The sequence below is a fragment of the Pithys albifrons genome, chromosome 1 (assembly GCF_047495875.1).
Source record: "Pithys albifrons albifrons isolate INPA30051 chromosome 1, PitAlb_v1, whole genome shotgun sequence".
NCBI lineage: Eukaryota > Metazoa > Chordata > Aves > Passeriformes > Thamnophilidae > Pithys > Pithys albifrons.
The window spans coordinates 14,100,211-14,115,518 of record NC_092458.1 but is presented as its reverse complement, the minus strand read 5'-3'; the positions used below and the strand labels follow the sequence as shown (position 1 = coordinate 14,115,518).

Here is a 15,308-nt window from a genome sequence, read left to right as displayed (position 1 = left end):
ATACAGATTTTCATTTATGTACATAGTTACCTAAAGATACATTCTGAAATCTAATTGAAAATTTCCAAAAAGAAGTTATATGACATCAAAAATGCAACAGATAGCACTGACTTGTACGAGAGAAATTAATTGAGAGATTTGAGCAAATCTTAAGCTGATAACAGAAAATTATTAATAGTATATGGTATTACTTTACCATTTCTTAAATTTGAAAACTTACTTTTTTGTTGTTGTTCTTATTAAGCTGAGGAATTTTCTCTTTGCAAAATCTTTTGGGGGGAAGGGTTGTCTTTAGTCTGTTTAGGGTGATTGTTACGAGTCTTACAGAAATTTTTGATTTTTGGAGATCTAGCATTCAATTAAGTAAGGTACTTTTTTTTTTTTCATTCTGCTTAAGGATAGCACAGCATTTTTTAATGAGGTCAATATCTTTAAATGTTGCTTATTTCATCAGAAAATACTATACCTTCAAGGGTAAACTATATTAAGCATTTTCTCAAAGGGTTCTGTTACATTAAAAGAGTAGTTTAGAGATAAATTGCTTAATCAAACTTAATAAAAATGCTGAGATGATTCAGTTGGGAAGAGATGTTTGAAAGAGTTTCATATAATTATTCTTGTAAGAGATGCCTGTGTCTCTAGTAATCGAGATAAGGATTGCCTGGCATACAGCTGGATAAAGGTGTCATGCAATGGATGAGTAATTGGCTGATGGGTCAGGGGTAAAGGGTTAATGGGGTAACATCAGCTAGTGACCAGTCACCAGTGGGGTTCTGCAGGGCTCCATCACTATCTTCATAAACAATGCAGGACTTGAAAGTATACTAAATAAGTTTGCCAGTGATGCTAAAGTGGAGGGAGCTTGTGATTTCCTCAAAGGCAGAGAGGCCCTGGCGAGAGACCTAGACTAGTTACGGGACTGGACAATCACCAGTCATATGAACAAGGGCAAGTGCCAGATTCTGCACCTGAAATGGAGTAACCCTGGTTGTGTGTATAGACTAGGGAACAAGAGGCTGGAGAACAGTACCATGGAAAGGGACCTGAGGGTCCTGGTTTATGGCAAGGTGAACATGAGTCAGCAGTGCCCTGGCAGCCAGGAGGGCCAGCTAAGTCCTGAGAGGACATCAGGCAAAGCATCGCCAGCTGGGAGGGGAGAGGGGATTGTCCCACTCTGCTCTGCACTGAGGTGGCCTCACCTTGAGTATTGTGGGCAGTTTTCGGCACTGCAATATAAGAAAGACATTAAGCTACTGGAGAGTGTCCAAAGGAGGGCACTGAAGATGGTGAAGGGCTTTGTGGGAAAGCTCTATGAGGATTGGCTGAGGGCACTTGGTCTGTTCAGCCTGGAGAAGAGGAAAGTGAGGGGAGACCTCATTGCAGTTACAATTTCCTCATGAGGGGAAGAAGAGGTGACCAGTGACAAAAACCAAGAGAATGACCTGAAGTTGTGTCAGGGGAGGTTTAGGATTAAAAATTGCATATATGTGTCCTACACGCCAAACAAAAAAAAAAACAACAAAAAAAAAGTGGAACAGAAGCCTTCAAAGCTGATGCCTACTACAGGAATATCTAAAGAGTGTTGTGGAAATTAAAAAATAGAAAGAAAAAAAGAAAAAAATCTAATTATTTCAATATAAAAACCCAAACTAAAACAAAATTTAATTGGTTAAAAATAGACTATAACAAATCCACGAAGGTTACAAGATCCCTGGAAAGATATTCAGTACAATGCTCTCCTGTCCGAAATACTTTTAATGCTGACTGCCAAAGATAGAAGGGTGTGCTAGTAAAATAATTAATTTTCCAAGTTGTTTGCATTCTTTCCTTAAGCATTTAAATTGTCTGTGGACAGAGAGGAAACACTAGGTTAAGTGGAAGCTTCATCTGATTTGGCGTCTTCATGTTAGGTCTGCTTATGCCTGTCTTTTTACCGGTACAAACCCTGCTGTGACACAGACGGCCCTCAGCATTCTCAGAGCTTCATTCTTCTCACGTCATCCCTTTTTGCTCTTTTGAGTTTCTTTGCTGTTGTCTGTTCCACTCAATTTCATCCATCTGATTTTTCTTGCTTTCCATGCACATCCCTGCAAGACATATGAAAATCTGCTGCAGGGAGAGCACACCAGAGAAATCACAGTTAGGATTATTTTTTCTATTTCCTTGTTGATTTCACTTCAGGGACATGATATCAGGTGAAGGCAAATATCTCAATGTGTGAGAGTTTACAGCATCTTCAGAGTGGAGAAATTTCCAGCAATATTGCATCAGAGACAACTTTCTGTAACATTATTTTGGCTAATTTGCAAAATAAGAAATGGAGGTAATAAATGAGGCTACCTTCTGCGGGTCCTCTGAGCATCTGTGCAACTCTATATATAATGTCAGCAACATATATGTCCCCTTTTTCCATGTCCCCGTTTGCCATTGGCCTTTGAGATTTCTGCAGTCTGAACAGTGGAGTAGTAACATAAGATCTGGCAGCAGGTTGTTGCTGTGCTGTTGGGTCAATGTTTCAGTTGTTCTGTTGCAATGCATGGGAAGCAATTCACTCCTGTTTATCCTGTTTATCCTTTCAGGAGAGAAAGGTACATCTATAGTGCAGGTTAAAAGTCTGCGACGTGGCAGGCGTTACACAACTTCATCAGTTATTTGATGAAGGGGTGGTTAGATGGATCCTGCCTCACAGGAATGCATGTAGTGTTTTAGTCTCACAGTTAGTGTATGTATTTCCATGTCAGAAATTAAGTAGATTGCATCCCATGGGGTAAACCAGATAGCAATCTGTTGCTGCAGTGACAAGATGTTGCCAGCTGAAGTCTAAACCAGAGCTGTTGTCACCAAAGTGAGGCGAACAGGTTATAAAGTGTACCTTAACCAATAAAAAAAGAGCTAATATACTTACCAGTGTTTTATCTGTGTGTGACCAGTCACTAAAAGAGTTAAAACCCTCTTTGCACCTATGCTTTCTGACAGAATGACAATAATGAATGTTGGGAATCAGAAGTCCCTGTCTGTGGTCGTTGATCCCGGTATTTTGATCTCTTCTCACTTATGGTAGTCCCACGTCTTCCCAAGCTCTTTCCAATCAGTTTTTTTCATTGACCTTAATCACAACTTCTCCTATCTTTCATCCCAGACACTCTCAGTTCTCTCACCTCTTTTCCTGAATTTGTTTTTCTATTCATTGTCATGCTATTCATTTCAATTTCTTTATTCCTATACCATTTCTCCTCATTTCAGCCTACAATTCTTATTCCTGCTGGGTCTCAACTTCCTTTCTTACTATTCAAGTCGGTCTAAACTCTTCTAGTTCTGACTACTTTGTCTTCTCTACAAATACATTTACCCACCTCACTGACTTATGAATGTGTCTCCCTTGATGTCTAGCTTTTTCAGTTCTGGCTTCTTCTCTCCAGTTACTTTTGTCTACCATAACTCACTGATTTACAAGATTTCTTTTTACGACCTTCTGTCCCCATTCTCTCTGGAAATTCTTGTTTCTAGTTCCTTTTTCTACTCTTTCAAATTTCTACCTCATTCCTAGTTTCTTCCTCTTTATTCCTTGTCCAAGCATAATCCATAGTGTAGGTGTGACTCATGCCTCATCTGCATTTGAAAAAGGCTGCCTGCATCCAGAAAAGAGTATTAATAGACACAAAGAAGAGAGAGAAAGAGAATCTGTTCTTTTTGATGTGTATACCTGGCACGGTGCATTACAGCCTAAAGGCACTCAGTTTCAGACAGGGCATAGTCAATGCAGTTTAAAACAGACATGAGAAGTCCGCCTTCAAGTAAAATATGCATATCTGCAAATACTCTGCTTTTATAGTAAAAGTGTATGATGGCATTTTGTATTGTGTACAATACATTCTTCCTGTTTTAGTTTGTGTATAGCATGACCATTTTTTATAGAACACTGTGATATGATATCAAATATTTTCACATGATTTTTCTGTAGACCCTAATATTTAAAATGTTTGTGAAGAACTTTTTCATAAACATCCCTTAAAATAATTCTATTTTTTCCCCATTGTTGTAGAGAAATTCAGTCATTTACTTGACTAGTAGCACTGATTAACTTTTTTCCTGCAATTAGCCTTGGAAATTTTGGTCTTAAATGATTTCCGGTTCTGTGTTCCTCAAATCATATTTGTACCTAGAGGAAAAGCAAAAACAAAAAAACCACAAACAAACAAACAAAAAGTCCCACAACACCACCCAGAAAAATGAAAACAAAAAAACCCAAAGCCTTGCTTGCTCTTATATGCTGTGTATGCTCTATATGCTCTATTTCCTGTACAATGCATCTGTGTAGGTAAGATCGTCACTGAGGTTGTACCTAGTTCTTTGTCTCTATTTAAGGGCTTCATCTGTGTAAAGGGGTAGAAAGGAAAAAATAACTATATGCTAAAAGATGCATTTTTATTTTTAAGAAGTATGAGAAAGAAAATGTTAAAAAAAACCTTGCGAAAAAAATAGTGAAATAAAAATATGCAATCTAACTTTGTCTTTTGATATACAAAGGTCAATAATAGGACTAAATTTGATTAACAGTATTTTTTAAAGTTTCTTTGTTATATTTTCCATCTCTTCTTACACACCAGGAAGAAGATGGGACCCCTTTTTCTTCTAATAATTTGTCAGTGTTTCATAAAAAGTGTCAAAACACACAGTGTTTCAACTCCCAATATCATTTTAATGATGGCTGATGATCTTGGTATTGGAGACCTGGGATGTTACGGGAACAGAACCTTAAGGTATGATGATAATTTGAGGAGTTAGAACTTTATATTTTGTTTGTCTATAGCTTTGTAAAATTAAAAATCCCAGAACATTCAGAGATTTGTTTAGATTTTTTATAAGTAATCAATAACTTCCAGAGAATAAAATACTCAATCTTTGTTTTCTTTTCTTGACAAAAGACTTATCTGATGCATTTATCCTGCTGAAAAGGTGCATTAAAAACCAAAATTGTGCAACCAACCAAATAAAGGCAGCTCTAGAGAAGCAAAGTATAATCACCAATTTTCATTTAAAATATACATGACACAAGTACTATGAATTAAGCATATTTTGAAGCACTCATGATTTGAGACAAGCTTGTTGTTAACCAATTGGAAATAGAGAGCTTATGTCTTTCCTCAATTTATCTTCATACAGTGGTCAATATATTAATCAAAACAAATTTTAATATCCCAGAATAACGCAGCAGTATTCCCCAGAATGTTCCTTACCACCAGCTTAGGTGTGCTGATTGTGTAAACAGAGCAAGTGGTACCTAGTCATTGTGTTTCAGTGGTGCAAAATCTTTGACAAAGTTAAATAAAACATTCAGACTAAAAGCACTGTCCTGTCAAATGTTAAATGCTCTTGTTCCTGCTGAAGTTAGTTGGAAGTAAAACCTCCTCATAACTGAAATTAAAGAAAAGAAAGTTACAGATTCTGGGTTTAATCAGTGAAAATAATACATACAACACTGATGATTGGATCACTCCCCTCACAGGGACCAGAATGACTCCAAGAACTCCAAGATCTATGTTCTCTGCTCTGAGAATTCACAATTAGATCTTTGGAATATGAGGAAATTTCATCACACTGGTTGTTATCAGTAGGTAATGTTACTGATAGCAAATAAGTCCATTGGAAAATTAATGTTTCTGACTGTTCAGACTTAGATGATGGGAGCACCAGTATGCCTTGAGGTCATGGTCATTAATCTCCTGGGTCAGAGAGCTATTAGAGCGTGCTGCAGCTCCTGGCCAGTCTGTATTAGTAATTTTGATCTGTAGAACCAAGGACACAGAATTTCTTCCTACAGGAACTAATTTTCATCTGCATGATGAACCAGGTCACAGGCAAGTTTCCCATGAAGATACGAAAAGCTGGTTGTGCCCCTGGGTCTCATTTTGCAGACATAATCATCTTAGATGGGTAGATATTGTTAATACAGAGTGTAAAACAGAGTCATAACTGCTTGAATCTTCTCTAATAAATGATAGCACCACCTAATCAAAAAAACTTTTGCTGGTGTGAACCCAAATAGCCAGCAAGGAAACACAACCTTTCTCCATTCTCTCTTCTCCCCATTGCTGAAGCAGAAACGTTGCAAAATTACAGCTCTGGGTCAAGGAATCCATTAAAAAGAATTGCAATGCAATATGTCTTGGTGTTAGAGTTTAGTATTGGCCAGGAAGAACAGGTGAAAGTGGGGAGAAAGATTTTTGGCCCAATGCCACAGTGTCTCAGTTCAGTGTTGACACCTAATGTAAAAATATTTGACATGATAGTATTTAGAATTGCAACCCCATCATGGTTTTGATAATTTACATACAGTAAGTCTTAACTTGATTTTCTTAATAGTTCTTGCCTGAGATGCCTTGATCTTACTTTGCCTGTTTTCAAATAATCATCTTTGTGTAATCTTTTTTCTTGCTTGTGTTTTTCCAGAACCCCTAATATTGACAGGCTAGCAGAGGAAGGAGTGACACTTACTCAGCATATAGCAGCATCCCCTCTTTGTACTCCAAGCAGGGCAGCTTTTCTGACGGGGAGATATCCTATAAGATCAGGTAAAACCCTATTACTTTATTTATATATAAATGTATTTTATTTACAGTAAACTGTATGCAGGTTTTTTTGTCTGCATTTTTTGATATCTTTATCATTACCAGGTTTGGTAATGATAAATGATCAGTCTTGTCAGTGACTGATGAAGCTCAACAAGAGTTGATTGGTTTACCTTTGAAATATTTCATATATATGGCAAATTTTTTGCATTTCAGAAGAGGTGACACAAATATAAAATCTTTCTAATGAGTAAAAATTTTTTTATTTCAATATTGAGAAAAAAATCTGACTGGTTATTTATGTGAGGAGCAGTCCATCTGTCCACAGAATCCATCAACTCCCACCACTATTCAATTCTCTGTCTGCCTCCCCAGTTGCATTCAGGCTGCTTCCAGTACGTGAGTGGGCAGCCCAAGTGTTGGGCATCACAGAGATGCATCTAGTAAGACACAGTAGAAGAACCCTGTGTAAATCCTTCTGCTCAGACATTTCTATTTCTAAAAAACCTTTTCATTTAGATAAATTGTTGGGTTTGTCTTTTGTTTTTGTTTTGATGGGGGAAGCTGGGGGCAAGGCAGTTCATTAAGGTGTTTTAGTTGCCCTTAAAACTGGTAGGAAGAAAGCAAAAAATCTTCCTTCTTTTTGCCTATTTTTGTTCTGTATCTACCCGGACACAGTGTGAAATATCTTATGAATACATGCATTTAATTTCTCTTACTTTTCAAGTACCTGATCCAAAGCCCATTTGAGTCAGTGAAGATCTAGTCTGTTTATTTTAGTGTGCTGGGACTGAGCCTCTCAGTGCTTAGCCATGCAACTTTAACATTCCCTTAACATCATTTTTAGCAAGGATCATTATACATTAATCAGATCACTTGTTCATTAGTGATAAAACATCCTGTCCTTGCTTCTGGGAATGAAAGCAAAGCAAGACTCTGGAGCCTACTTGATATGTTCATGCTCATTCAAATCAAGTAACAAGCTTTTGCAAAAGTGCCAGATAATATAACTTGCTAAATTTTCCATTATACTCAGCTGCAAAGGAAATTTTCATATACCTGTTACAGCTATATTGCTGTTAATATTTACTGTAGATAAAGCCACAGGTCACTTTCCATTATGATTCCTGTTCTTATTTCGGAAAAAATAGCATTTGAACTCTTTTTTTTTTTTTCACTGATCATTTCCATGTAGGTCCAAAAACTGAATTTTGTCCTACTTAAATTACAAAATTGCTAAATATGGATTGCTTCCAACTATCAGTGAAGAGCTAGTAAAGAATTATCATAGAAGGCACTAGAATCATGATGTGGAAAAAGTGTTAGAAATTTAAAACTCCTGCTAATAGAGATGAAGAAAAAGATTCCAAAATGCAGTATTTGATGAGACACAAACTCAGAGAAAGGTAATGATGAAAAAAAATCATAATTCTGTACTTTCCTTCATTTAACTTAAAGCCATTACACTGATTTCATTTACAAGAGCATGAAATTTCTAAAACTAAAAATAATAAAATATAGATAGATAGATAGATAGATAGATAGATAGATAGATAGATAGATAGATAGATAGATGATAGATAGATAGATATAACTAAAGTTAAACTATTGATCAACAAAATTATCTGGCGTGAAAAACTGAACTCAACACTTCAAAGGTAGGTTGAGCTGTCTTTAATAAACCAGTCTAACAAGTATTTTCCTCATGTAACCACAAGGGAAGATTCTGGTTGTCTACATCAGTCATGTAATTTGGGCACTGCAATCATCCAGTTACATAATTTAGACTTCCCGAAGATACATCTGCACAGATTTGCATAGATATTCTCTGTTCTGTCTGTCTATTTTCAGAGCCAGCTCTCATCTGGAATCCTAGTAATCTAATTTTCATGAACCTGAGCTCTCAAGTTCCTCATCCTGAGAGTGGCTTATAAGTTCATTTGTGTTCCTCAGACTGTCAGTATATAGAAATTACCGTGCTTTATTTAGATGTTGTCTTGTTAGCTGATACCTGATGCTCCTTTAGTGCACTCTGAATGCATTGAATCATGTGTCTTTGTGCCACTGGAGCACCGGTCCTCTCCCATCAGTGCTGAGAACCCCAGCCACTTTATTTCCAGAATCAGATTCTCTCTTGCTCTTTCTGACCTCATGATATTTACATGCCTGGTTGTAAGATTGCCCTATTTCAATGTACCTTCTCTCAAATAACCTTAAAGGCCTGTAGAAAACCACGTATGAGGAAAGTGGAAAATTGGAGAGTAGAACTTAGGAATGATCTTACTTAGTCCTCGGCTGCCTTCTGACCCCATGTACAAGAAAAATAAATAATGCAAATTCAACTTTTTTCAGTTATGTTATTCCTTAGAACTTCTACAGAAGGGGCTGCAGCTGTTTATGTGGTGGCTGGCCACATGGTTATAAGAAGAGACTTTTTTTCTTCCACTTCTCCGTTTCTGCTGTCAATACAGAGAAGACCTTGATGAGCTAAATGGATGATTGTAACAGCCACTTGCAACATTTAATGTCTGGTTGTAATATATCATTTAAGTGATACCACCTGAAGCAAAAAAGTGCATGCAGAAAGAATGAATGGAAATGGTTTCTCCATATTATCCAGGTCTCATTAATTTTCATTGTATTTAGGAATGGCTGCCTTCTCACGGGTTGGTGTCTTCTTGTTTTCTGCCTCTTCTGGGGGACTTCCTTCTGAAGAAATAACTTTTTCCAAACTCCTGAAACAGAAGGGTTATGCAACAGCTCTGATAGGTAAAATTGCATACATTTTCAGCACTACTTTTCATTCATTTCAGTCAAAAGAACATTAGCTGCCCATATAGGCTATTAGGAGTTTCCATTAAGCTTTTCTCCCCCACATGAATTTATTTTTCTGGCACATTCCTATGCCTATGTGAAACACTAATCAGGTAAGTATGCCTAATTCACTTCTGTAGTTCTGGTCTCATTTGTGCAAGGTACAGAAGAAATATGATGAACAAACAGAAAATTAGTCAAGCTCTTGAAAAGTTTTCAGTATAAATATGAGTTTGATTACAACAGAAAAACAATGAAGGATTGATCACAGGGTACAAGTCAGGACAGTGGTTGGATTCATTTCACCAGTTTTTAAATATCCATAAAGTAAATAATGTACCTGGACTAACTGTCTGGATTCTCTTCTTAGTCATTAGCCAGAAATGGCCATTTCTATGAGATTTTTCTTATCATGTGACAGAAGAATAATATAAAAATATGATTCTCTGTCCATGTAAAGATAGTTGAGGCAATTAATTGCAGCATAAATACCAGGTGATGGGAAGGAATCCCACTAGATGAATTTTAAATAGAATTAGATTTAATATCCTAAAAGTATAAAATTAAAGATTTGTGTTTTTCTTTTTTTTTCAAAATTTGACTACTGACTTATTCCACACTGCTTGTATTTTATATGATTCTTTGAAGTATAACTTGTATTGCATAATCTATTTCTGTACTGGAATCACCAGGGATTTTTTTTTCAAAGAATATCATACTGGCATGTTACTAAATTAATTTAGATGAAGGATACATCCAATTTGACCTTTAAATGCAACAGAAACTTGCAATTTGGGGAATAGTTTTTGTTTTAAAAATCAGGCTGTTTATCAAGGCAAAAATTCCACAGCACTGTTCAAAAACTATCTGTATTATGTAGATAAACCTGACTTCAGTTAGTGTTCCTAACTAAAAATCCTACTTAACAGTATCCCAGTCTTATAAAGCACAAAATATCTTGATGTTCTGACAGAAACAAACCAGAAAAAATCAGAAAATCTTATCATAAGTATGTTTAATGCAGGTGTATTTAAGTCATAGTGAAAAAAAGCCATTCATAATTTCTCATGTTCCTCATGGATTTAATTCCTATTGCTCCATATTCAATTAAAGACTGGGTTTTTTTCTGTTTGTAACAAGCACTGTAATATAACTCATTTGCTGGGGCTGACCTAGTTAATGTTCTTTTTTTAACTACTTTCACTGCAACATGACAGCTTGCCACTTAGATCTCCAGAAGTTATCTCCATGATACTTAATGAACAATTCTTCCAAGTGGCCTGAATGATAACCATAAGACCATAAAATGTAATATTACCATATCCCTAGAGTATAATGAAGGTTTCCAAAAATCAAGAAGTGCATTAAAATTAGGAATAAAGCATATGTAAATGACAAAAAGAAAAATTATGTAAATTTGAAGACTAGGTAGGCAGAGTCTGATTCCCAACCAGTCCATTTTCTGTCTCTTCTGATATTGTTATTACATCATATTGGTGTGGTCAAGGAGCCTTTGCTTGGTTGAATCTAACTCAGCAGTTCCCAAACAATTAATTGTCAAATCCTGCACCAGTGATGGATTGGCATAACGCTAATTTGGAGCCTTTCAGTTCCTCAAGCCTGTTGTGACACTTTTTTTTTAACTCTTTTCCCAAATTGCTTTCTGCTTTATTTTCTATAGACACTTTTGTATCTCTAAATGTATTTTTTTGTTTTTTGTATTTTTCCTCCTCTGAATATATGCTTTCTTTTTTCTTGCTACATCCCAAAATATATTTTAGCTATAAATCTACTTTATATATGCACTTTTCTACCTCATGGTTTTCCCCTATGGCACAGAGAAGGTGACATCCAATACACCTGTCAGGAAGACACAGAACCAGATCCGCAACAAAACCAAGTTTTATAAGAAAAAGCAGATGCATAGAATATGTAGTATTTCAGCAGTAGAAAGAAATGCTGATATTTTGTAGGAAATAGCTATTCATAATGCAAAAATGCTTCTTAAATTAGAAGTATTATTTTAACTACTGGTATACTCAATTACAGTAAAGGTTAATTCTTCCTCACTGTTGTTATACAGTGTGTTGTCTGATATCCAGAGAAGGTTAAAATCTACCTCTGTATCTTATCTCTGAAGCTGAAATACTGATTGATAACTGGTGCTTGTTTATTTGTTCGGGAATGAGATGTTGTAATATTTGAACACATCATAGTAATAAGGTGTTCAACCCAAGACTGACTGAGGCTGTGAACTGGGATTAACACAGCAGTTATTCATAGAACAGCTTAAAATATGGCCATGTTAATAACATATGCACATGCACTTCTAATGGAAATCAACCATGGGAAACGGCTCCTCAGAGAACACACCACACACAGCATGGAGGTGAAACCATAAAGCCTTTATTAAAGGAAGGAGCTGACTTACAAGAGGTCTGTTCAAGGAGGTCTGAGGGGAGGGTTTCGTAACTTGGACACAATAGCATGAAGCGAGGAGCAAAGTGGTTAACTGACAACTGAAATAGCCAATGGAGAAAGACCCATCAAGTGGCAGCTCAACTGACATTACAGGCTTGGGGATTGGGGCAGGATGGGCAGAAGAGACAGGTGCCATTTCAGGCGGACCACTGGCAGTGTGAGCAGGGACGGCATCCCCAGGAGGTGTCTCCCCGGCTCAGACCTGCTGGCAGGTTCTGGACTCTACAGCCCCAGTGCACCACCTGTGGCTGCTGCCCCTGCCACCTGCACTGCACAGCGCAGGTGTGGCAGCTCTCCCCGGCAACAGCGGGGAGGCCACGACGCTGGTGCTGAGCAATGGTGGTGGCAGCAGCCAGTTGCAGCGGCAGCTGGAGTTAGGCAGCCCCGCGTCAGGGGATGTGCCCAGGCAGGACTGGCTTGGCCTGGGAGAGATGGCACCAATGCCTCTGTGATGCTGTGACTCATTAGTAAAACTGCAGGGGGACATAGGAGGGAAGGGAGGAACATGGGGGGTGCAGAAACTGTGTGTGGGGGAAACTGCAAAATCTTCCAACGTTCAGCATTCAAACTTCAGGAGCTTCAAATCCAATTCCTGCTGATTCTGCTTCTTCTCTGTCCTACTTCATCCATTGCTGGCAACACTGTTCCCATTCTTTGTATGTCATTTGTTTCCCTACACATTTCTTGTTATTGTTGCTATGTACTTCAGTAAATATATTTCTTTGAGCATATAAAATACTTCTGTTTCCATCTAGCTCCACATATTGCATCTTGCCATTTATCTGGAAAGCACAAAATCATTCCAAAAGAAATATGTCATTATATACAATTTAACAACCCATAACAAGTCTTCAGACTTTTCCCTTTTCGAAGGGAAAAATAGAAGGGGAACATGGATTCTTTTAGTATCCCCAGGATTCTGGGTTCTGAAAAACTGAGTTCCAAGTGAAGTTTTTCAGCTGAATAATACTTGCCTCTCATTTCCACTTGCCTTTCATTGCATTGCTTTCACTCTGCAGAGATCATAATTGCAGCTGATGGAGAGGGAAAAATGCCTAGGTCTCAAATTATTAATGTACTCATAATTTACAATTAACAGCATAAATTTCACTCAGAAGCTTGGTAGAATCTACTGAAATGCTTCTGATGCTTGTGTGAAGTGTCCATCCTATGAAGCATCACTTGGCAAAGAGATGAGAGCATTTTGCAGTGCTCTCAGATTCAGAAGGGCCACAGACTGTAAAGCACATTACAGGAATATGCGGAAGCACTAGCTTAAGGCAGGGGTTATTGTCACAAGGAATGAAACAAAACATGTCATCACTTGCTTTTTCAGAGTAGTGCAGGATCTATCAAAACCTTCTACCTCATCAGCCATTTGAGAATGGCAATAGTATGGTTCCATCACAGCTGCCAATATAATTTGAACCACAGCTTCTGTTGTTTTTCCTGCTAACCTGCTCTCTGCTTTGTTTGGCTTAAGTTGCTTCTGAACAAATTGTTTTTTGAGGTCCAAGTTCATCCTGACATTGAACAATTTGTTGTGCTTGCTAAAACACTTTCGATAAAAATAGGACCTATATTTCCCCCTGTCCCAATTTGTTATTGCAAGATTCCTCTACCCTGGCTTGCAGTGTCTAGTTTTATTGAGATCCAATTTAAAATTTTTCTGTAGCATAACAAATGACGTCGAAGGTATATTTAATTTGTTTCAGTTTCTTTTTCATATTTTTTTACTGAATTATAGGTATTCTTAGATTGAAATATAGCTGCAAAAAAAATTAAAAATTAAAGCTTATAAGGTCACTTATATTCATTAAGTCCACTACCTTTAATTCAGTTATCTAACTTGATGAGAGTTTTTTTATTTTCACCTTGCTGGACGTCTGGCTTTATGATTATTCCACAAAGATAGTCATGTAAAACTAAGAGAAAACATTGAATCATTTCTTTTTGAAAATCTGTGTCTGTGTGCTTGGAATGAAAATCAGAGTTCCAGCCTTACCTAGACCTTTATAGCACCATTATTATATCTGAAATTTCATTACAGAGGTGTAATGAAAGGTGCTCTACTATTTTTTTAATTGATCACAGTAATTTTCACTGAACCATGTCAAAAGTAGTGACAAGAGCCATTCTGCCCACAGAAAGCAGAATACCATCTCAAGTGAGCCACCTGACAGAGAAAAATTCTATATGTGCTTCTTTCCTTTTTTGTACTTTCTACCATGTGTATCTTAAAGTCTCTAGAACAAATATTTCAATTATGGGAATGAGGACTTACTGGTTTTTCAGGATTTCTTGTTTATTTCTTTTAAGACACCATCCCTAAAATATGCTTTTCATGTTTAGGTTTTTGGTTCAGAAAAATAAGTAAAGTTTGGCCTAGAAATATATAATGTCATCTGTCAAGGCCAGCATATTTTTTTAAATATTCACATGTTTCTTGCTGAGAGCAAAGAGCATAGCTCTGTCCACAATCTATCTCAATAGGCTGAACTGAATTTGTGTTTGGTTTTCAGGTTTTTTTAATAATTATGCATTTCAATTCAAATAACAGCTTCCAAACAGTTACGTCTGTTGCGCTAAGCAATGCATAAGCATATGGTAAGAGGTTGTACCTGAGCCATAGAATGAATTATCTACATACTTACTATATTCAGGATGAACATGAATTATACTACTATAATGTAGCACAGTCTCACCGGTTTCTTGTGTCAGTCAGTGTCCCACATTATTGCAGAATTAGAGTGATTTCCTAGTGAGACAATGTGCTGGTTTAAAGGTAAACCAGCAAGAGAAATGAACTCACCACGAGAGAGATTATAAGTCGGAGGCTAAAATTTAATAATAATATTACAATAAATACACTGACACAAAGGGAAATTGCTTTCATCTCACAAAACCCAGCAGTATAACCCAGTGTCCTGGGGCACAAACCCAAAGGGGTTTGTTAGCCCTTGTGCTGAGACCCGCATGGTTCCCCCAAGTCCAAAGCAAAAGGAAGTGAAAAACCTGTTGGTGCAGGTGATGGCTGTAGTATGGTCAAGAGTGGTGGTCTCCTCCTGTTGAGGTCCTGCTGCTCCTCTGGATCCAACGAGAGGTTCCTGAGGTCTTCTTACCCACCTCTTATGTACCCTCAGGGAGCACCCAGTCCCTCCCTCAGGATGGGGACTCACATAATGGGTGATTAACTCTGGGAGTCATGGGGTATCCCTGAACTGTTGATGGCCCATTAGCAGCCACGCCCCCCCCCCCCCCCCCCCCCCCCAGGCTGGGTGTGAAGGTGCTAATTACTCCCTCCCTGGGCAGCTGCTGCTAATGGTCCATTGTTCTTGGGAAATGAACAGAGAGGGTAGAATACACAGCTTTGATCACCCCCACACAGTGTTAACTGGTCCCACCTGCTAAACTAGGACAGACAAAATGCTGTGAGAGATAGTA

General features: G+C 37.5%; 1 protein-coding gene across 5 annotated transcripts in view; it reads left to right on the top strand.

Annotated features, from left to right (window-relative positions):
* STS (steroid sulfatase) overlaps positions 1–15,308 on the top strand; it is a 111,203-nt gene that overhangs the window by 17,533 nt on the left and 78,362 nt on the right. For all 5 annotated transcript variants that reach the window (XM_071565694.1, XM_071565776.1, XM_071565523.1 and 2 more), the window contains 3 exons: positions 4,608–4,760; positions 6,451–6,572; positions 9,216–9,338. In XM_071565694.1, the coding sequence (XP_071421795.1) occupies positions 4,615–4,760; positions 6,451–6,572; positions 9,216–9,338 (391 nt within the window). In that variant the 5' untranslated portion in view covers positions 4,608–4,614. The remainder of the gene's footprint in view (positions 1–4,607; positions 4,761–6,450; positions 6,573–9,215; positions 9,339–15,308) is intronic.